General features: G+C 31.5%; 1 protein-coding gene across 4 annotated transcripts in view; it reads right to left on the bottom strand.

The window, feature by feature from the left end:
• Window positions 1-23,150, bottom strand: part of LOC124369193 (tyrosine-protein kinase Abl) — a 162,753-nt gene extending 139,603 nt beyond the window's left edge. For 2 of the 4 annotated variants that reach the window (XM_046827014.1, XM_046827025.1), the window contains exons 1-2: window positions 22,775-23,150; window positions 8,413-8,445 (exon numbers count right to left, since the gene is read on the bottom strand). In XM_046827014.1, the coding sequence (XP_046682970.1) occupies window positions 8,413-8,445; window positions 22,775-22,904 (163 nt within the window). In that variant the 5' untranslated portion in view covers window positions 22,905-23,150. The remainder of the gene's footprint in view (window positions 1-8,412; window positions 8,446-22,774) is intronic. The other 2 variants (XM_046827033.1, XM_046827067.1) reach the window with 1 other exon arrangement.
• Between the last annotated feature and the right edge of the window lie 1,168 nt (window positions 23,151-24,318).

Raw genomic sequence — 24,318 nt, 5'->3', positions numbered from 1 at the left:
TATATATGTCATGATGTAATGTTTGATTTAATTTCCATATTTAATTTATGATTTGTAATAGTAAAAATGTGTTTTGTTGGTGTCGAACTCTTGGTCGTATTGTCCACAGTATTTACCAATACGGTCAGGAAATATCCATTCTACTAATTATGTTGCCCGAAATTAAATTTAATTATTTTGTGGCAACGTTAGGCCCTAAGGCTATGTATGTGCCAATCATAACCGTATGTTTTTCTTTTGATCCTGCAAATTCCTATCTCATAAGTTTATTAGTAAGCATGGTTACTACCATTCTGCTGAGGGTCAGCAGAAGCAATGACTTATTTTATCAGTCAAACATTCAGTGACTATACTCCTTAATATGGTGATTAACTTTATCAACATTATTTATTTTATTACGTAGTTGACAGTATTATTTATTATTCCAGTAATTCCGTAAGAATAATTAATTATACTCGCCAAGTACTGTAATGACTGGAACCCAGATAAGAGCATTTTTCTCTAGTGAAACAGGAAATATTGAGATAAATCCATTTAAAAAATAAAATCAACACCCTTTACTCAATAACTGTATGTTTTACACTAGTTATACAATTTTATTAATTTACGTAAAATTGAATTCGCAAAGAAATGTAAATCTATCACATATAACGCCATCATGGTTTTTCAGACTAGACAGCTCTGCTTCTCAACAAACATTTCCAAGCGGAGAGGGGGGAACTCGGAGGATAAACAGGCATCTCAGCGAATTAAAATAAATGAGAGAGAAGTGCGTAAAGAACAAAATAAAAGTGGGCACTAGATCAAAACAAGGGCATAATGGGGCAGCAATTACTTCTGGTATTGTACAACAAAAGCCGGTCGGATGAAAAGGGAGGGGTGGGGAGTGTCAAGAGGGGAAGGGAATGGACTACTATGGGTTGTAAGCGTTGTTGCAAGAGTCTGAAATGAGACGAAGGGAAATTGCGCTATATTAGACATTTGCTTTTTCTGGAGGAGGGGATATTATAACGCTTTTCCACTTTGAAAGGTGTTACATTTGTATAGAAAACTGGCCAAACTTACTAACTTAATTTTGTAACATGATTGGCAATCAAATCCGCCATCTTGTGGTTAGAGATCAGCAACTGTTGCAATATTTTCGTAAAATCTCTATCAAGCATAATAAAGTCATTGATAGGCAACCAAATAAATATTTGAAGTTACTTGTGTCAAAATGAAAGTGATTGTTAAGCAATGAAGGTTAACTGTGTGTGGGTGTTACTTCTTACAACTTCATCCAGCTCCAATCATCTATGGGTTAGTAAACCACATACTTCTCCATTCGGCAAATACCAATAGTAAAAAACCATAAAAGATTAATTAAACCTCAAATCTTTCAAAATACTGACTATATACATATACATACTGGCAGATTGAACTTTGAAAATGATTTGCTATAAACTGGTACAGTCCATTATAAAAGCTAAATTGATCAAAACACTAATCCTATATCCTAGGCCCCTGGGTGTGTGGTACAGTTGCCAGTCTGAGTGTCATTTTCAACATTAACTATCTCACTGATCATGTACTAAACTAACCCACTACCACACTTGTTCATTTTGAAACAGAATTTCATATTTTGTATGAGTGCTAATAAAACATAACAACATTACCCAAGATATTTTACATCATTATCAGCCTCAGAATAAAAAACATTATTTTTGACCATTATTGGCTGACATATCCACATGCATACTCTGGAATGAAAAATATAATTCATTATTATAATATAAGAAACAAAATATAATATGCCACCCTCTGTCACATTAAATTTACAAAACATGAACTGAGAAACACAATCTAGGTATTTTCATTTAAGTTAAATTAAAATTCATTCAAACGATACTCTGAACATGTCCACCAGAAAATACTGGATTAACTGTATAAGAAATTTGTTGAAATACACATCATAGTTGACTGTTTCTCAAGTCAACTATGATGAGTATGTTACTCTACTTGGCTAAATGAAAATGTAGAAGTATGGGTAATAACTGAATACAAAATAGCTAATAGTTCAGGTTTCTAAATTTTATAAATGACTGTGTCTTTAAAATGTTAAAGGGAAGTGACATTTTATCCCTTAAAACATTTCATTTCCTTCAATATTTAATTAAAAATGCAATTTTCAATGTCTTTTATATAAATATTTTTATTTACATAAAAACATAAAATCCCATTGTTTAATAATACATACATAAAATCATTTCTTTGTCTTCAGTAGTAGTTTTTATTTAGGTTTAGTTAGAATACTGGCTAAGATTATTTATTCCTGTCTTCAGAAAAAGTGCTGGAACTTAATAATTGAAAAATATAAACTCACCCTAAAACTGAATGTATATCATTAAATTACAAGCATCTCTTTTGTCATCTGTTACAAGAAAAAAATACCTGATTGAAAACAGAAACAGACACATTTCGTAAGACAAAGTACTTTTTCACTGTGGTGAGATTTTTACAGCCGTCTGCTGCATGTGGGGAGGGAAGTTTTGGTTGTCTCTATCCACTACCAGATGTGCCTTCTTATACATATGTGTAACCTCCTGTCAGTTTTACTTAAACTGATATCACTCATAGTTTTTACATTGTCTGGTTGATTAGAAGATAAATTAAATGATTACAGAAAAAGAGACCATTAACACATAAATGAGTTAAGACTATTACGAAATGTCCTGACTATTTACATTTGTTAAGGATTTATTCAATAGAAGTGGGACATCTGCAAACAACTGTAGTTCTTTAACAAGTACATCTAGTTTGGACTGGTACCTTCTGTTTGATATCTTATTTGTATTGAATAACATAGTTCAATTGCAAAAACTGGTTAGGATCATTCTTTCCTTAAAAAAAAAAAAACAAAAAAAATTAAAAGTAGGTACTGAATCTGTACCAACTGCTTGTGTCTGGTCATAATTGCACAATAAATACAAGTCAATCAGTGATATGATAAAGAACTACCCTCATGAGGAATTGCTTCTGGCTGACTTAACCCTGCCTGGCTGGTTACCGGTACAATCCTTTATGTTTATCCATACTGAATATCCTGTTATGCGGAAGACGAGGTATTTTTTCTGTCAATTCATTTAACATGTTGTTATTTATATATTTCCCACTCAACACTACTTTTTATCCTATACCAGTTTAATACGACAGAAGGAGTAACAATCTTACCTTCCAACACCAGTTTCAGAGGTATATAATTATATTTCTAAAAAGATAGAGAAATCAGAAAATTAATTGCATAAGTGAATCCCTCTATGTTCTATAACTGGATATTAACTGGTTTGAATATAAATGAGGCAGGTCTATCATGTATTAGTAAATGGCAGTAGTTTAACGTTTTCTGTGAAGACAAAGTAAGACACAAAATTTAAAAAATAAGTCAATAAAAGTTACAAAATATGGTCTTATTAATTGTTAATTATAATATACATGCAGAGGTGGCTGTAATTGTGTGTCTCTCACAGTAACAAAAATAAAGTGGAGTTTTACAGGTAGATGTTTTACATTTTTTTAACTGGCAGCAAACAACTGTCATTGTTTTATTCAGATGTACTGAAGTACTGTATTTTTATCGGTTCAAAAACCTTTTATGCATGTGAAAGAATCACAAGAATTTGTAATTGTGAGTTATAAAAGGTCAAATAGGGGGTATGTAAGAAGGGGGAGACCAGACAATCTGTGCTGATCCAGTGAGTGTTTTGTTGGTTGTCATGACGACTATCACATAGCTAGACTTGTCTGTTGTCAGTTTCATGCCTGGTCTCCATCACATCTTCTTTGTTACTTTCATTTCTCCTCACTGTCACTAATGTTCTTTGTAGCATAGCAAATTGTAGTCACAACACAGAGTGAACTCATAACTATAGGCAAAATAAAATGCATTATAGACAAATACTATATTAATTAGGCACTGCCTGACACTGAAATCATTTGAAGGTATGGCCTTTTGTTGCAATTCTTCAGTATTTATTTTTAATAAAATTTGTAAACTTATGATGTGGTTATACTAATATCAGAGATAATAAGTGCAATATATTTTTATAATAATTAATTGTACAGGAAAATAAGTTATATTAAATATTCAATCATTTATTTATGGTTTACACAATGGCAAAGTAGCAAGTTGTTATGTTGTCTACTCTAGTCAGTGATAGATAGCTAATCTTGCATTATTTAACAATTTCCTGTTTTCCTGATAACAGTTCACTGTGGATTAAACAAACATACTGATAATAACTAATATAACTGGTAAACACAGCAAAATAAAACAAGTATGAATTAAATTCAAGAATTAAAAACACTGCTTGTTCTATATAAAACTTTCAATTTGAAGTACATATTGTTAATGATTAGCAAGTAACATACATGCATTAATTTGGGTTTTATTATACAAAGCTGAGCCTTGACATAAGTATTAAAAATAAAAATTTTAATACAAAAGCGTGTTTAAAATAAATATAAAACTTAGTTTAGAAATGTTAAACCATGTAAAAAATTAAATACTAAAAAAATAAAAAGTGTCACTACAAAATATTTAAACATTTTCTGCTCTAGCAAGTAGGACATATATTAATTAAAACTGAAAAAAGGTACTCGACATAAAGAACATAAAATAGATGTAATGCCTATTGTCATAAATTTTACTTTATTTTTAATTCCGAAGGTCCAAACATCATTTAATATTATAAACCTGATTTTTATTCTGCAACAAATACAACCATTATATACATACAAAAATTTTCTAAAATAAACTATCGAGCATGATTCAAAATTTTAGGACACATGGCATGGTACTGTGTAGTAAAAAACTTTTTTACAAATGGCCTAAAAACTCACAAAAAACATAAAGTTTTCAAAAAGTAACTAAAGTGACCATTAGATCTCAAAATGTCTTGAAACTGGGTTCAAATCAGTTAATATATTTCCTTTGTATACACATACATATAGAAAAACTGTTTGAAATAGGATAACCTATTGTCTTAAATGCAAACATATAATGTACATAATGTATAAAAATCTCCTTTCTGTATATATTAGATTAAAAACCAGATTTAGCCTGTTCAAAAAAATTTGTTTTTAATTTGGTGAAATTTAAGATCGATGCGTGTCCAAAGTGCAAACAATATTAAGAGCATATAAGGGAGTTACTTTATGTTGTAAGTCCAGTTTAACAAGATAGTTTAAAGATAGGGTGATTCTGTCCTTGTGCCAATGAATTTATTATGTTACACTGTATTCTTGTGTTTGATTAACCAATAAGTCTAAATAAATTCGGTCATCTAAAATGTTCTGTCATATGTCACCTCAGGAACGCATTATTGTAACTTTGCTAAAATAAGCTTTCTTAGTCATAGAACAGTTGTCATGATTTTTAATTCAATTTTCATCAATTATGATGGTCCCAATAGGGCCATTCCACAAACAGTGATTGTTGTACTACTTTTATTATTTTTGTTATTTTTTGCTGAAACATACAAACTAGTAAAAAATGTCTTTTGAAGTACTTTTGTTCAAATCATTTAAATTCACATCACTTCAATTAAGGTGATAAAATCATCACTATTAAGTTATATTTCCAACACTAGAAATATCTGTCAAACAATAGAAAAAAATGTGTATTGAAATATCAGCATCATTCAAAAGATTCTTGAAAGTTAAGTCCACAGAACTCTTTTAGTAAGTAAATAAAGTTAAAATTTTTTAGCATCTTTTGAATCTTTAATTTAACAGCAGTCTATATTACATCATTTTATGAGAATTTGTATTGATGTTGTTCTTGTTTTTGACTTTTTATTAGCATAGATTTTTTATCTATTTTTGTGAAAAAATTCTAATTGCTAACTAACTAAAGTATAAAATCTAAAAGTTGGAACTGTGAGACACAATAGGACTTGATGTATAGAAATTTTCAGACCTTCTGAAGGTCTCATATCATAGATATTAAGCTCCTAAAATATTCAGGTTTTAAAAATGTTCAATTTCAATGTTTTATACCATGGAAAGGGTTAATGTCTGATGTTGATTTTTTATATGTCTGGAGGTGTAAGAATTGTTGAAAAAATTGAACATTTAGAAGTATTTCCTTCATATGATAAAATTCCTACAAATATGAATTTTGTATTACATTTTAAAACTTGACTTTACTACTTTTGAAAACAACAAGATAACGATTTTACAGGGTCACCCAAAAGTCAGTGGCCAGCCCTGTCGTTTCTAGACGGATTGACCAATTTAAATTAGGTTAGTGAGATCTACTTGTTGGTTTAAACCTACTTGTTTTCGAGTTCCCAGAAACAAAAGTTATGCCTACTGACTTCACCACTAATAAAAAATTCAAATACATCACCGAAGCATATTTTTTTAAACAAAAGAGGACCTGCAGCAATGAGCTCTGCCACCTGCTCACAAAATTGTAACCGACAATCGAAATTATCGTCATTTAGTTCATGAATGAAACTTATGCAGTTTCAGTAACTGATGTGAACTTGTGGCCATGATTCTTGTCACTTAGCTACTTCGGCAATCTACTGTTGAGTACTTACAGTAGTTGGCAATGCGTTAAATGTACGAGTGGTTGCATGACATCTATTTGTTGGATAAAAATATTGGAGTACATAAAATAATTTTTAAAAAAGCCTTAGTTAATGCAGCAAAATAATTAAATAGACATTTTTCAAAAAGTACGGCAAATTGGAAAGAAGCTGTTTATGGCAGGTAATGCAAGCTAATTTATGCATGTCTTTAGTAGTAAAAGTTTTAAGCTGTAAGAAATATCACTAATTCTTAAAGCAGAATTTTTCTCAAAGTGAATAAGTAAAAAATAATCTCTCAGAAATAAAAGCGAGTTCTGGAGTAGGAACTACACAGCTGGTTCAAGAGACCATCTAATAGTGACTCAATGTCAAAATGATTTCCAAATGCTCATCATTAAAAAGTAGTATCCACCAGATTAAGTTAGATACCTGGCTGAACCTGTGTTATAAAAGTTATAACAGGGTGCGTTAACAGTAAAATAATTGAGGCGGCAGCAGGCCGCAGAACATTGAAAAAGTAATAATAATAAAATATTCTTGGATGTAGCACGAATATTAAAAAAAAGAATCCACCTTAATGAGCTGAGTAAACAAACTTGTTAATTTACTAACTCTGCATTTTTGACTGTACAAGCCTGCAAACTTTTAAATACTCTTGATAACCAATTTCAAATTTGTGCTCCTCAACGTAAAAAACCCCAAGATACCGATTTTCATTCAAATCCGCAGAAAAATGGTGGGGGAGGGGCCAACGATAACCCTCTTTTCCCTTGTTTGATGCCACCATCTTGGAAATAAGTAATTTAAAAACTTGATATCAGATAAATTTTGTGCAAATACTTTTGTAAATAATTCAAAACCCAATTTTTCACCACATAGTGGCCGCCATCTTGGAACATTGATTGGAGTGGATGTGGGTGAGTTACAGACTTGACTCCTGGACTCGAGAGTCATGTTAGTATGAACAGATCCAGAAAGTCAGTGACGAAGAAGCTCTAAATGAACTCTGCATCGTTTCAACATCAGATACATGTAGGCTACAAAATATAGTGTAATACAGTTGAAGGGGTATTCTTCTCATTGTCTTATTAGGTGCACAATTGTAATCTTCATCAAGTGTATCACACCGTCAGATTACAGACACTGCACTAAGAGAAAAGTGAACTGGAGCTAAACTCAACATTAACATTGAATCAAACACTTTCCACCATAACTATGTCATAAGTAGTAACCTTGGTTGCTTCATAGTGCTTAGATATGGACATACTAAAACATCATAGTGCACTTAACTGTGCACCTGATGAGACAGTGAGAATACCAATTCACCTAGATTACACTATATTTTGTAGCCTAGGTGTTTCTGATGTCAAAATAATGTAATAAGTTAATTTTGAGCTTCTTCACCACTGACTTTTTTGAATTTCTTCAGACGAACATGATTCAAGATTTCAGGATACAAGAATTTAACAGCATCAGATTCCAGTTGCTGTGCTAAGAACAAGGAAAGCTGGAGCTAAACTCAACTTTCACATTGAATCAATCCTTTCCATCATAGCTACTTTATCTGTAATTGTAGTTAAATACAAGTTCTAAAAGGTTCTGTAAGACAGCACAATACTAGGTGGAACCTCCCTTACCACTTATGGAAGTATCAGAAGTAGGTTAACAAAATTAGAACATATGTAAAAAGAAGTATGTTTCTTTCACTCTGTGCAACCCTCCACCAAATATCCGAACAAGGATCTAGTAACATGAACCAACCACACCAACATTCCACACTTTCATTGACTGATTTTAATACTAAAAGTAATACAAAATGGATGAAGTTGGTACTTACTGTAATGAAAATACTGCCTCACATCTGACAGTCCTTGACAAAACAAAATTGTAAGATTTTCTTTTACGTAGTTAATAGTGTGAGAAAATAATGTACTGCACTGATTATACTATTCGTAAAAATCTTAAACTAAAAGAGCCTTTGGTGAAAGTTATATTAAGATCATATGTAAATTACAGTGTGTTCTCTGTATGTCACAATATACAGTGTTTCTAAATCTTGAAAAATCAAAGCATTTGGTGGTATTTATATTTGATGTAATCTATATGTTTAGTAAAATTTCCACTAGTCTTAAATTTAATTTTTTTAAATTGGCTTGAAAGATACACTTGGACTATCATTTAGTATTTAAACTATTTGATAAATTGTCAATAGATCCAAGAAACTGTAAATGATTAGTGTAAAAATCTTATCTTTAATAACTCACTTAGAACTTGATTATCTGTCTAAGGATGACTAGAATTACAGATTGATTGTAGCCTACAAATCATCTAGGCTTTTGGTCTGACTCAATAAGAAAATATGTAAATAATTAGTGCACAGATCCTACCTGAATAACTCTTAGAGCTTGACTAACTGTCTGAAGATGACAAGAATTATAAATTGATTGCAGCCTACAAATCATCTATGCTTTTGGTACGTCCCACTTAATGGTCTGGTTTGTCATTAAAAAAAATTCTTGTTAAAAAATAATGTTTGATGAAGTTATTTGCATCTTTAAAAGAATACATGATAAAATCCATAAATCTATGGTTGTCCCACTAAAAAAAATTAAAGCCTTACACATTAAATAAGAATTAACTTTATAAATCAATCATTTTTTTACACTCTAAAGCGAATTACCATCAATTTTATCTCAAAAATGTTTTTGAACGAAGTCAAACCTTTAACACCACTTCATCCATTGTTATTGGTCACAGAGTTTAGTCAAATAATTCAATACATTTAACAAGTACACTGTTTACACATGTTCAAATGCTTTGTTGTAGAGTTCTTTCGAACATCTTTATATATATATATATATTTATTTCTTGTGTGCATGTGTATGTCACGTAACTCCTAAACGGCTGAAGCAATTTTAATGAATCTTTTGTGTGTTTTCAAGTGTATTTTAGAATGGTTTAGATTTACAAACTTTAAACAGTTACAAATTAAATTTAGAAGATGAAAGATAGAAGTTTTCAAAACACCTGCACATTATACACTGCAATTACAAGACAGTTACGTATAATAAATAGCCGAAACTATTTGAAGGCGCAAAGTTATGATGTATATTTGTCTTTAAAATAGATTTCTGGTTGAACTTAAAGCTTGAGTGTTAGATCATAAAGTATCCCACTTTATAATAAAGTACATGTACGCGTAGCATGCATCTTTTTATAGTTTTGCTGTGGTTCGCAGGACACCTCAACCTACCAAAAATGTTAGAGCGGTGTTGGTTGACCATTTTGTCTAAAATATTCTATTTGTTTTTAATTTTTTTTGTAATCTACAGTTTATTCTGATTAATTTGACACCTCAACATCTTAAAAATATTGAGTAGAAAAGGATTTATGGACGTTTTTCAAAACCATGAACTTGGATCTTTTGCAGCACGTCGCACTTTTGCCATGAGTCAAACTACCATCTATTCAAGAATCGAATTAGAACAGTATCATAATATACATTTTATATAGTAGTGTGAAGTTTGAAAAGTGACTAAAATTTTGTTTTGCCTAGTTGGCACCCTGCATGGCTTTTTGCAGATGTAAATAGCTACTGCAACAGTACAACTAGATTGTTTGTTTACATTTGTGATTCTGTTATTGTATTGCAATAATAGTGGTTCAGTGATAGTTTTAGAAGAGTTATTGTGTTAATTGATTTATTATAATCGTATTTTAACATGCCTAGACCATCACTAAAGGTTTTTAAAAAACGCAAGAACATTGGGAAGCCAAAATGTGTCAGTGATTGCTTATCTAGGCCTACAAACACAACTCCTCAGCCTCAGACCTTGGCTACTAATATCAAAAGGATAAGTTCTTCAAAGAAGAAAATAGCCAAGCATGAGGAAAAGTATAGTATATTTAGCAATAGTAATGAAAAAGATACGGTATGCTTTCTGATATAACGGTTTGTAAAGACTGTAGCGGAAGACTGTCAGTGTCAACCAACCGAAGATTAGGCCTAAGTGTTGAGATTGGTTTTAAGTGTAATGACTGTGGACTAAATACATCTAAAAGGAATGACAATGAACTGATAAATAATAAATAAGTCAGAGTTGAACATTCGTTTAGTATATGGAATGCGTAGTATTGGGAAGGAAGAAAGTGCCGCTATGACTTTATGTGGAATAATGAATCTACCAAACCCACCGTTGTTTCGTTACTATAACAAATGCTTGCATGATACTACTGAAGAGGTTTGTAAGGCTAGCATGACTGAAGCAGCTGTAGAGGCAGTAGAAGAGAATGTGGGTAACAGAGATATTGCGGCAGCATTCAATGGAACCTGGCAAAAGAGAGGGTTTTCTTCACAGAACGGTGTTGTGACTGCCACCAGTGTCAGTACTGGAAAGGTATTGGATGTAAAGGTTTTGTCCAAGTTCTGTAAATGTAAAGAAAGATTCGAAAACAAACATTCAGAAGACTGTACAGCAAATTATCAGGGCACAAGTGGTGCGATGGAGGTCAGTGGTATAATTGAATTTTTCCGAAGATCACAAGAGCTTCATAATATTCTATATGAATATTACCTTGGCGATGGGGGCTCTAGTGCCTTTCCAACCGTTTCTGAATTAAAACCCCACGGGCCAGACTTTGAAGTAAAAAAACTCGAATGTGTAGGGCATGTTCAGAAGCGGATGGTGAGTCGACGTAGGAAACTAAAATCTAAAATGGGCAAAATAAAACTTGATAAAACAATTATTGGTGGAAAAGGCCGACTGACAGAAGCTAACATAAATACAATGCAGTTGTATTATGGACTTGCCATAAGAAGAAATACTGCAAGTCTTGAAGTCATGAGACAGGCAGTATGGGCTGAATACTATCATCTGATCAGCAGCAACGAAGAACCAGCTCATGCCTTGTGTCCGAAGGGTGATGAAAGTGGGTGCAAGTTCCAAAAAGCAATTGCTGACAAACGGACATATCATCATAATGAGCATTGCCATTTGCCAGTTCCAGTTATGGAGAAAATTAAACCTATTTTTAAAAGTTTGTCCAGTCCTGAACTGCTTCAAAAGTGTTTGCATGAGGGAATACAAAACCCCAACGAATCCGTAAATAACATGATCTGGTCGCGGATTCCGAAATGTACATATTTGTCCAGCTAGTTTCACTTGAATTTGGTGTATATGATGCCATAACTACCTGTAACAAGGGACATATTACCAAATGTTTAGTTTTAAGTAAGCTTGGAATCAATCCTGGGGTGAACTGTGTCTGGTCCATGAAAATGTTTGATGAAACTTGCGTGAACAAAGCAGAACGTGCGCTTGAAGATCTTCACAAAAAGTGCAGGCAGAAGTCATCATTTGCCGAAAGACACCTTGAAGACCTCTACCAACAAGCATTACGACCCAGATAATCCTTCCTATGGACCAGGATTGCAAGTGTCAGTTCTGTTTTATAACACATTTTCTTTTTTAAACTGCGATTTCTACAAATAACTGTTTTTCGACATTAAAGGTACATTTTTACAATAACCAGAGAGATATCTGTATATATATTTTTTAATTTGTTCCTTTTATAAAGCTTTATAAACAGACGGAGAGTTATTTTTATATTTATAAGTCAAAAAGTCTTAAAAAATTCAATATTATAAAAAAATGTCATTTTTCAGGCAAAAATTCCAAAAAATCATTAAAAACTTGTTTTTCAATATTAGTTTAGAAATTCTTCGTTAAGTTAAAGTCATGCATAATAACTTGTATGTTATTAAGATCATGTTGAAGATTATTTCAATATCACTTATACTTTTTGAGAAAATGTACCTTGAATTTGCCAAATTTAACATGGGGAAGATAGGGTCAACCGACTCCCCTTAATCATCTATAATTCAATTTATAAATATGAGCATTATGACCATCATGAAGTAATTTTCATTATTTATTAAAAATTACTTGAATTATTGTGTGTTTGTAAATTTAACTTGGTTTTTTGTCAGAACTTAACATATCAGAACGTGAAAGTGATTGGGGTTTTTTTTTGCTTTCACGTATGAACTATTCAACCAATGGTGCTAAAATTGGTGTTGAAATTTGATGTGGACATTCTTAGGGTCTCTGGAATGAAAATAGTCCTATTCTTATTTCGAAAATCCCTCCAGGCTACGCTCCAATGTTGTTTAAAAGTTGAAAACAAATACCCACTGTGATCTCCAAGTTTTTAAATTTTATTTACAAGAGCATTTCTAATGTTATCAACTGTTCTGTGAAAACATTGTTCATTATTTTCAATTTGTTTACATTTATAGTGAGTACAAATAGTTTTTACACCATTTTAGATTTCAACGATTAGGTAAGTACTCATCTATCTTAAAAATGTCCCAAAACATAAGATGGTCAGAATTTGACACTGAAAACTCATTTTGAAGCAGTAAACAAGAACTGTACAAGACGAAAGTTCGCTGGACTGTGCTTTTGAAATAATGTACTAATTGAAGCTCTAAATGTTCTAAAATATTAACAATATTTTTCAGCTTTAAAGAAACAAACGTGTAGTGTTAACAGTGTAGTGTCATTGTTAACGTACTTTTAGCTGTACATTTTTATCAAATATTAAGTTTTAGATCTAAAAGACAATGTTACTATCTAACAAAGTAAATTAGAATAGCAACCAGCTCTGAAACTGAAATATCTTTGTAGCTATTCTAAAAAATAGTTAATAACTTTATCCAGATGACCTTAGTGTAGATGAGCAAATTCTACTTTCAGAATAACAGTTGGGTAATGTTCACTACATGTGAATAAGTAGGCTATACTCGTACTAAATGAGCAAGTAGTGTACAAAAACAACATCTTCCTCAAGTTTTTGGACTTTTATGAAACAGAACATAGAGCAGTTTCTATTCCCATTACTCTGAACCAGTCTTGTGTATGTGTATGTGTGTATGTGTGTGTGTGTGTGTGCGCGTGCGTGCGTGTGTGTGTGTGTGTGTGTGTGTGTGTGTGTAATACACTAGCACTTTTTTTACCGCCTTTGCATGCAATTTCCTGCCGAATAATAGGGGATGCTGTAGTCATATACCCTTTTTAAATTGCATATAAAACACTACAGAGAAAAGAGTAATGGAGAATGAAATACATTCCCCTGATACATACCAGAATTGTTCAATTTTAAGTTTGGAGAGCAGTGTTTTGGAGTCCTGAAGTCAAAGAGTGGAATAAATTTTATGAAACTATCTGAATATAAAATCAAATTTCTCTACAACATTCCATGTGTTTACTTATAGCTAACACGATTTCAGGAACACTTGAACTATTTTAGACCAATACAGAGGAACCATAAAGTGGAAGTCTGTAGCTGTCTTAGAGAAAACACTTTAAGATGTAATACAATGAAGTCCTATTCACATTTTTGAAACGATACTTTCGTATCACATATATCGACATATATCATGTAATATTTTTCAGAATTGATTGTTAAGAGGAACAGAGGTTAAGCGAAATTGCATGTACCTTTTTGTACTTGTAGGAGCACTTCTGGTTCGAATTATATTTTCGATGCAAAATCTGAGTTTGTTCTTTTGCCCCGACAAACAATATGTATATATACTTTTGTAAAAACTGTACAGTTTTCCAACTTTTATACATACAAATATTTTTATTAAAAATAAAAATTTAAATTAATATCATGAACACTAACACATTTTAACACTAACATCACTTGAAAAATTTAATGTAATTTTTAGAATTTCTAAAACATTACTGAATAAAATTAAACATAGTTGTTTGTACTCAACGAACAGTAGTAATAATAAACAAATACATAGACCATCACAACCAACAAATTTGTCACAAAACTGTTATATAGAATATTTGTAAGTTTCATCAAAGAAATACAATTTAAAAAGGAGGAATAGAGAATGGTCTTATATTTAGATTATTTGTGTGCCTAGATTTTAAAATTAACTGATGTGTCATTTCAATATTCATCAATTTATTAGATTTAAAGTAAGTTGAGGAACTCGTTCTAAATGATAAAATCCTTTTAGTTTGAAGCAATTCTCTCTCTCTCTCTCCCTCTCATGTATGATAATGTAAAATACATATTCTTTCTTCACAATCCCAGTTTGCTATATCATCCTATTTCCTTTGTTTAGTTAAGGAATTATATCAATATTTATATACCTTATCAGTATCATAAGTCTCATCAGTGAAAAATGGATGCGATGTCTCCTAGACAATCTTCTGCAATGAAAAATTGCATATATGTCTAGTGTAATGTTTTGTGATTCTTTTGCTATGGTCACGGGTTCAATACGCTTGCTTGTTTCCAAATTGTAGTCAAGTAGTGAATGGTTCTTTCAATCATTTTTGTTCTTTCAGCTGTTGTAAATATGCTGTCTTACAATATAAAAGGAAGCTAATTAGAAATGTTAGCTTTACAAGTACAATTCAATTACAAGTGTCTTTTTTATCCAGTATAAAAAGTTAAATCCAGAATAAACTAACTAGTTTTATTTCATCACTGCCATCTATAATTACATTTAGATAATACTATTTGTCACAATATGAATCACGCAACAGCTCATATTCATTTTTGTAAATACATACAACACGACACTGCTTGCCACGTTCAATTTCGTAACCCCATCAGCTGCCAAAAATAGTCTGTACAGTAAATTCTCTTTACATTACTTTTAAAATTATTTGTAGGTGGTATTTCAATATACAAATATGCCTTTGTTTATTTTGACACCAAGGTACATACCAAATTTCATCTGTCTGTTAGATTTTACGTGATTGACTATCAAACATCCAAATATCTCCACAAACTTTCGCATTTATAATACATATTATTTTAGTTAACACGTGACAGATCACACATCTACTATTTTGCTCACACTTACTTTTTTTATTACTTTTTATTTTCCTTCAATAACATTAGTTTCAAATTAGTAACTGTGTTTCAGAATATACTGCTTTAAATTATCTGCATATAAAACTGTCAATAAAAAAAAAATAATACTACTGTACAATCAATTTGCTGTACAATGTGGGAGGGGTCGCATGTGAGCAAATTGCAGCTTTTTTAGAATGTAAATAAAAGGTTTGTACTTTTAAAGAAATTATGTGACTAATAGAAGAACAACTTGCAAAATGAAACTTTCTAATTTATTGTAAAGACTGACTATATTCATAAATTTAAATGTTTGAATCAGGGAATATTGCTGAATTGGGTGCAGGGGACAGCATTATTTTGTAAACAAAGCGATGAAAAGACTAACTTGTGAAGAAAGATATGGAAAGGGATAAGACGGGTTACCAAGCTGCTGGATATTGTTAATCATAATAATAGGGCTACTACATAATTTCAAAAATTGTGACAAACTGAAGCGGGTACGAACCCTTATGTATCACTAATTAGAAACAATGTACGTAGACAGTAAAGGCTCTTCTTTATTATCATCCTATTACAGATACAATTTCTTATGTTACAGTAGTACTCCCTATGCAGAGGAAATTTTGATCTTTCCATTTACTTATTACCCAAGATTCGCTTAGATTAACAGACCACATTTTGCAAGAAAATGATAACATAAGGATTTGACAATACACCAATATGTTGGAATACCAATTATATTTTAAACCAATGTTAATCAATGATTATCTGGGATTGCATAAGGTTTACTTCTATGACTTTATCTTTGTTTTCTATTTATAAATGATCTTATACACATTATACACTCTTAAAATGTATTAATGTTTGCAGGCAGTGTTTTATTCTTAGTTCGATTATAAAGAAAAGAATTGTCAGAACTTCAAAATGACCTTAATAATTCGAACATCTGGTGTTTGGAGAACGGCAAGTCATAACTTTCCATCAATGTCGATCACCAATAGTATATAACTATAATGTTCTTGATAATACAATTACCTGAAATATTATACAGGAAGTGAGGAACTTTGGTGTCTTATTAACACTCACATTGAAAACTGAAATTCATCTATGGAAAAGTGAAAAAAATGTTTGGTTTTCTTTTCCATAATACTAAACACTTCAGAAACATAGCTACTATAAAGATGTTATACTGGACTTTGGTTTATAAAATTCTTGAATGGGACTCTCCAGCTTGGTACCCGTATCAGAAGAATCTGTGCGAGGTAACTTGAGCTTGTTAAAGACCATTTCATCTGAGTAGTGATTGATTAAGATTGGTTACCTGTACCAACAACAAGTACCAATCAAGGATCTGTTTTTTAGATGGGTCTGCAACCGCCCCCCGCCCCCCCCCTTGGAATGTGCAGATGTATGGCTGATCTTGTCTTCCTCCACAAACCTGTAAATATTGAACTAGATTGTCCCGACATACTTCACTTGATTATCTTTAAAAATACCTCTTCCACTTGTTTTATATAACTGTTTGCCAAGCAGTATGCACCAAACAATGTATGCAGCAGACAGTGTAATGTAATGTGTGGATTCAATGAGCGGGAAATGATACATATCTATGAGGATGAACCACTTCAGATATAATGTGGTGTTGTTTGAGCAAAAGGTGATGCAGCCATACATTCCAAACCCCCACGTCACCATTTATGTGCGGTGTCTCTGAAACTGATATGTAGCCACTAAAACGCTCTATAAGCAAGCCACATAATAAGTTTTTATTTGGTACAACACACTGTGCTCCTTCCTTTTAGGAGGTAGTACTTTTAAGGGACCATGTCATCATTAAAGTGACTCATTGTTATTAGTTTCTTACCATTTTTTTATTATATATTCTTTGTTGTTGTCAAAAGCTGTCCAACATTGTTAATACTTTTAATGTACTTTTGTCTACTGATACAATTAATTAAAATGAGACATGTATATTAAAATAAAGTATACTGATCCAGTTAGTGTCACTGTGTTACATGAAAAATTTGTCTTAACTGCTTAAGAAATTTACAAAAATGCCATTCCATGTCAAATTACCCAACAAAAATTAATGTTATCACCCACCTCATCAGATTTCAATGAACTTCACACAATCAATAATTGTACCACTATCCTAATAACACTTGTTAATTTTTAGCTTAATAATTTTTAATAAATATTTCAATTTTGAATTGTTTTTGCTGGTAAGGCTTAGGAATCAATACCAAATCATGAGTTTACAAATAAAAAGATTTATTATCAACACTTTTAAAGACAACTTGAAATTTCGTATGATGTTTGTTTACTTTATAAAAGGTAGCAGTAAGCCAAATTTTGTATTGCATTACAGGCTTAGCTGAGACATTCATTTAAGTCTATAGCTCATTTTATTCTCAAGATGTCCTGTGAACAGATACACAATCATACAGAAAAGAAATTTTTACATTCCCTGGCAAACAAAAGAGAAATTGTGTCACCTAATGAGTGATAGGCTACGACACTCAGCTAAATCCCTTGAAACGACATGCACCATCATTGAAATGAGTGTTGCCTCTATAAAAAGAAGCTTCATGCAAAATTTCAAGTATATAGATTAGTTTTTGAGGTTTTATACCAACAGACAAACAAATCTTGGAACAGACAGACAGACAGAAATAAAAGTGCCTCTTGACTATTGACTTCGCTAATGCTCAACCAAATAAAGCTTTAAAATACATTCATTAATAAATTGGCCACTGCAATAACTATCATCTAAGTTTTCCAAATCATTATTTATGCAATTAAATTCTTGAAATATTTTGGCCTCAATGTTGAGTGAACAGATCAAAGACATTGTCTCCATAGTTATTGGATAACATCAATATTTATGAATTAATTATCAATAGATTACATTAACCATATAAAATTTAAGAAAAGGAAGGGAAACAGATTGGTTTGGTTTCCTTATGGTGTTAAATTTAAAAGAACTGTAGTGAATAAAGTGAACAAAAGCAAGTACTCTGCAATTCAAATAGACAAAACTACAGAAGTAACAAACATGTCTCGGTTTTTATGTTATATTAGATATGAAGATGAAAGTAAAGTTGGTGAGAACATAACTATTCTGTGAGTCTTTAACAGCTCACACAACTGCAAAGGATATATTTCAAAAATTAACCTACTTCATGCAAACAAATTAAATTTACTGGAGAAAATGTATATATATCCACTTCATTCAACTGTTAAATGAAATTTTTGTATTCGCATTACTGTAATTACATTTTTTTTTAATTTGTTCTGGTAAAGTTTTTTATTTTTGTTAATATTTTCCCAATAATGTGGTTTTGTTTCTGCTGCTAGTTAACACATTGAGTTTATAAATTGTTTACATTGGTAATATTTTATTATAAAATTGAAAATCTCACAAAAGTTTCCAAAGCGCCCTTTCATAAAACATTTTTGTTTTACTCATCGTAATGGTGAAACATCACCTCTTTACCTAAGAATAGCCTTTTTTTAAATAAGAATCATAAACCGCAAATACTTTTGTTAAAAAATATAAAAATTTAAAATAGCATTTTTTACAGATATTTGGTATATATAGCCTATATATAATATATACCATATATATATATGGTATGATATGACATATGGTTTATTTTTGTATATAAACCGTGGTACATAAAGGTTTTTAAATATATTAGATGGTATGGCAAGATAAAAGTTTGAGAATTGCTGTCCTAGATCATTGAACTATTCTGGAACATTTAACCTAAATTGCAAATCTCCTATGTTATTAACCCTTTTAACACTAAGTTTATTTATATAGGTCTGGTCAGAGGTTTTGTATTGTAGAACCCTGGTCATGAGTAACTTAGTCGTATTAAACTATTAAGGATTTTTAAACGGGCCCTACATTTTCGTATGTTACGTTATTAATTTTAGTCCTATTTTTATTTAATTTATTATATTGAGTTATGATCTATATGCCTTTTAAGAACATTACTTATTTGTTACTTTTATATACAGTAATTTTTTACAGTGCATACTTTAATCACAATATTTAGATAGGCTAGTAGTGATTACTGTGTTCTGGCCACAGATGATGCGCTGTGCATCTCATTATGTTTAAAATGCATATGTTTTGTTTTGCACATGAGATGTTTTAAAAACAGTTTAAAATAATGCACAATTCTTAGTCAAATGATTACTTTAGTGAATAAGTATAATATTCATAATTTTTATATTCTACTAATATGTAAACTAGTAGATTTTCTTTTTTATGAGTTTTCCATTATTCAATTTTCTTTTTTCCGTGTTATCTAAAATTTGTTCCAATATTAAGTAGAATATCTAGTTAATGACTAATAAATTCAAATATTACTATGTAAAATTATCCAAACTATGAAAATGTACATTGTGAGGTTTGTCAAATAAATAAATTAATAAATCTGTCAAATGGCATGCCTAGTATTATTCTTTTAATTGTTCCGAAGCCATTTTTTTAATCAGATATGTCAAATAGTATACTTCTAGACTAGACTATAAAGATTTTTAGCAAAAAGGGTGATAATTGTCGATACAATACTCCATATGCTATATCGAATAAAAGAACTATCAATCTATATCAAAACATATCTACAATACTAATTATAAGTCATATGTTTGAGATCAAAAGTTAATTAACTTATACAATGACATAATAAATTAAAGGAACTATCAAACAAATGAAAAAATGTGTTTACATTAGAACAGGAAATAGGGAAAATCTTATTTAAATAATAAGAGAATCCAAAATAATGCACAAACACATTGAATAAAACAGTTTACACATATTTCAATGCTGTTTGCTTGGTGTTCTATTTGAATCAAATACACGTTTAGAATCTGAAGAATATATTTATAGTTGGTATAGAAAATTTAAGCTAAGTTAATAATGGTATATGTTTATTAATCAGTATCGGTTGATTATATCATTGGTTGAAATTAAAAGCAATAGTCTACAGTTTGTTAATATAATTCTAACAAATGGCTCCACTACCACAGCCTACTACACTCAGCAAAAAAAAAATATTATCACGCACTTATAAGATTCCCAAGTAATTTTTTTATCTAAAAAAAAAGAAATAGTTTATTAAAATGTAAAGCTGCGAGCAGCCTATAATACGCAGCCTCCACCACAATCGAATTGTTGATATTGATGATTATCTAAACTACCGAAACTAAAATGATAAACCGAATTACAAGGTATTTCAAATTACAATATAGTTAACCTGTTTTTATATCTAAATCAAGAATAATATAATGATGAATAAAAAACTATCCAGACTATGTGTATTTATGAAACACAACTTAGAAAACAGTGAACATTTAGTTACTTTTCACTATTTTAAAAGATAAAAACTATCTAGGCTATGTGTATTTATGAAACGCAACTTACAAAACAGGGTAACATTTAGTTACTTTTTACTATTTTAAAAGATAAACGTATCCGACAGCTTGTGACACAAATAACGCATGTTCATCGCCGGATGTACTTGTGGCTACAAATGATTTTACTTTAAATATTTGAATTAATTTTGAACAATGATGTTATCCAATATATTAAAGAGCTGATGGTAATTCTAAGCAATATATGGGTCAACCTCGATTTTTCTCATATTACAATATAATGTTCCAATAGTCAATTAGAAAAGGAAATGACTAGAATTTCTTGCCGGAAAGCAGTTATAGGGAGCAGGCAACCGCCAGACGGTCATATATTGCTTAGAGTTACCTATTAGTGATCAGGGGAACTGACGTGATCTGGGCTTCAAATTTGGAACTACTCGAGTTAATTTTTTTTTTTCTAAAAGAGCAAGCAGCGCGAAGCGCTGCGCAGCGGGCAGGCATCGTGCGTGATCCTTTTTTTTATTAAACATTTTTGATAAATTGTTATTACATATTACAATATAATGTAGGTAATGTATGTAAAACAATTTTAAAACACATAATTACATGCTGGAAAGCAAAGTAAACCAATATAATCCGCCCAATACAAAATCTCCGTAAAAATCTGGTAAAGGAATCTGTGTCATTCCTTTGGCCTGAATCAATTCAGTATATACGAAGATCACGCACGATGCTTGCCCGCTGCGCAGCGCTTCGCGCTGCTTGCTCTTTTAGAAAAAAAAATTAACTCGAGTAGTTCCAAATTTGAAGCCCAGATCACGTCAGTGCCCCTGATCACTAATAGGTAATTCTCGCGGTTGCCTGCTCCCTATAACTGCTTTCCAGCAAGAAATTCTAGTCATTTCCTTTTCTAATTGACTATTGGAACATTATATTGTAATATGAGTTGCCTGCTCCCTATAACTGCTTTCCGGCAAGAAATTCTAGTCATTTCCTTTTCTAATTGACTATTGGAACATTATATTGTAATATGAGAAAAATCGAGGTTGACCCATATATTGCTTAGAATTACCGAGCTGATAAATATTAAAATTATAAATAACTGTAGTTGGAACCTCTCTTTAAGCAACAGTTTAGCCTATTTTTAATCGATAATTTTGTTCCCTAAATAGATTGTGGTGTTCGCCGCTTACTATGTTGCAGCCAGAAATAAATAATAGTCTTTTTAAATACGTAATTTTAGCCATCTAATGACCAAGAAAACGGTACTAAAATCATTGGTTCTCCCTTTCAAATTAACAGATCTCTTATGTCTACATTTTGTAAAACTGCCATGGCGGTATAGTGACACACAGACGGTAAAATTACTTCCCATGCATCTATCCATAGTGATGGCCCTGGCGGTTAGCGTGTATCAACGCAACTTATGGCCTGGCAGGGTTAAGTTATGTCAATTTATCCTAAATCTGGAATATATGGTTTGTGAGCTCCTAAAATTTCGTTATGGTAATCAAAGTATGCAACTTGTTAGTTGTTATAGATCGTTTTAGGTAACTGGGGTAGAGTAAATATTATTCGATTGTTGACTAGGCCAATATGAAAATAATTGGCTACCTTTTCTACTGAACACAGTTAATCTAGTTACATTAAAGCAAAATAAATACAAAACATAATTTTGAAAACCACTGCCTGGATGTTGCTTAGCATAGTAAACCAAGACCTGGAGGTTACCTTCTGTGTGAGAAAACACTGAGTTCAATCAATCCCTTGAATATGAATTACTTTTTCATTACATTAAATTTATAAATATGGTATCTTTCTGACATATGCAACCTAATATTTATTGATTACAGAGGGGCTACCTATACTAAATAACTAGACCTAGCCTATTTCTAGGCAAGATATGGATTTCAATCACTTACCACTATGTTCTGTGAAGATGTTAGATCCTTGTTGACGACCATCCTTGGGAATCCTCGGTTTGCTTCTAGTTGTTCGTACAGTTAATGCTCCCGAAGAAACACCACGTTCTTTAGTTGGTTGGGCACCCATGATTTGAACAAACCATTCCCCAGTCGGCTACAGGCAAAGCACGCCGAGCCACACTGAGGATTTACCGTCACAGCTCGTTTTACACTTTAGCATAACACACTAATTCCGAATATAGATTTGCTTATCTAATATGAAACGCCATAAAAACAACTTTAACACTTAACTTACACACACAACGACAATGTTCAAAACAACATATAATACAACGACACCCGAACCGATGATATTAAATCGCCATCTTTGACATGTTAAGTTGATGTCAATATTTAGTTCATGAAGAGTACGATAGAGGCAGCACCATTCAGTGTCAAAATCAGCTGTTCTGAAATGATCACATAAATACATAGAGCAACAAAATCCTGTACTCTATGCTTGATACCAACTTTGACACACAACTTTACACACGTATTATATTGTATCAGATTTTTATTTCGATGAAAATTTTCCATGATGTAAATTAATTTAATTAATTTGATTAACTTAATTTTAATTAACTAACTGCTTTCACTCATTTATAAAACTTTATATAACATTTCTTTTGTATTGAACATTGACGAATGAAAACTCTTTTAATCTTTCTTATTTTGACAGTTTCAGTATTTTGAAGACCACTACGTCAAAAATTGGTATGCTACTGATTTAATCAATAATATTTTAAGACATAGAATATGGATTATTACAACAGTTACGAATCTCACGCTACATCCATCAATCCCTACATCCACTATATCCTCATTCTTCCCGCGTTTGTATATCGAACGTTGTAAATAAGTACTGATTGAAATCAATGTAATAGTTTCCTAACTACAACTTATACATGAAAGCCTAAAACTAAAAAGTGTTGTGATGAACTTGCCTCAGTGAGTATATTGAACGTCAAAAAGTCAATAATATACCTGACTTTTCCAATGTCAATACACAGCCTCATGTGTAACTTACTTACTCTTACGTACGTGTAACTCACACTCACGTAGAAGAGCTAGAAACTTGAAATTTGGCACGCATGTAGTCGTAGTATCACACACCGAGTATATAATTCTCTGGTCTACTTAACCCACAGATTTGCGTATTGTTATATAACCTCTAGGATATATGATTGTGTTTGTTAATGTAATCTCAATGGCTATGTTTTTATCTTATGTACACATCTCTCTAAAATTAAGTAAACTTCCGATCTTGTAACAATCCGGTCAGTTTAATCCCCCTTACCTAATCTACCCGTTATATAACTTGTATGCTCATCTCCTTGGTTGGTTTGTAACTCAATAACGTACATAAATCCTAACAGCTTCAGTGAATATGAAAACGTGAAATTTGGCAAACTTGAAGATGTTTTGTCAAACTCACGGAATTGTTTAGAAAAGTTATACACGCTATTGTCTAACACCCAGACAAACCTTGTATGAGATATTCA

This window comes from Homalodisca vitripennis, chromosome 1 (assembly GCF_021130785.1).
Source record: "Homalodisca vitripennis isolate AUS2020 chromosome 1, UT_GWSS_2.1, whole genome shotgun sequence".
In the NCBI taxonomy this organism is placed as follows: domain Eukaryota; kingdom Metazoa; phylum Arthropoda; class Insecta; order Hemiptera; family Cicadellidae; genus Homalodisca; species Homalodisca vitripennis.
Note: the sequence above shows the minus strand (reverse complement) of the source record. Positions and strands in the feature narration are given on the sequence as shown.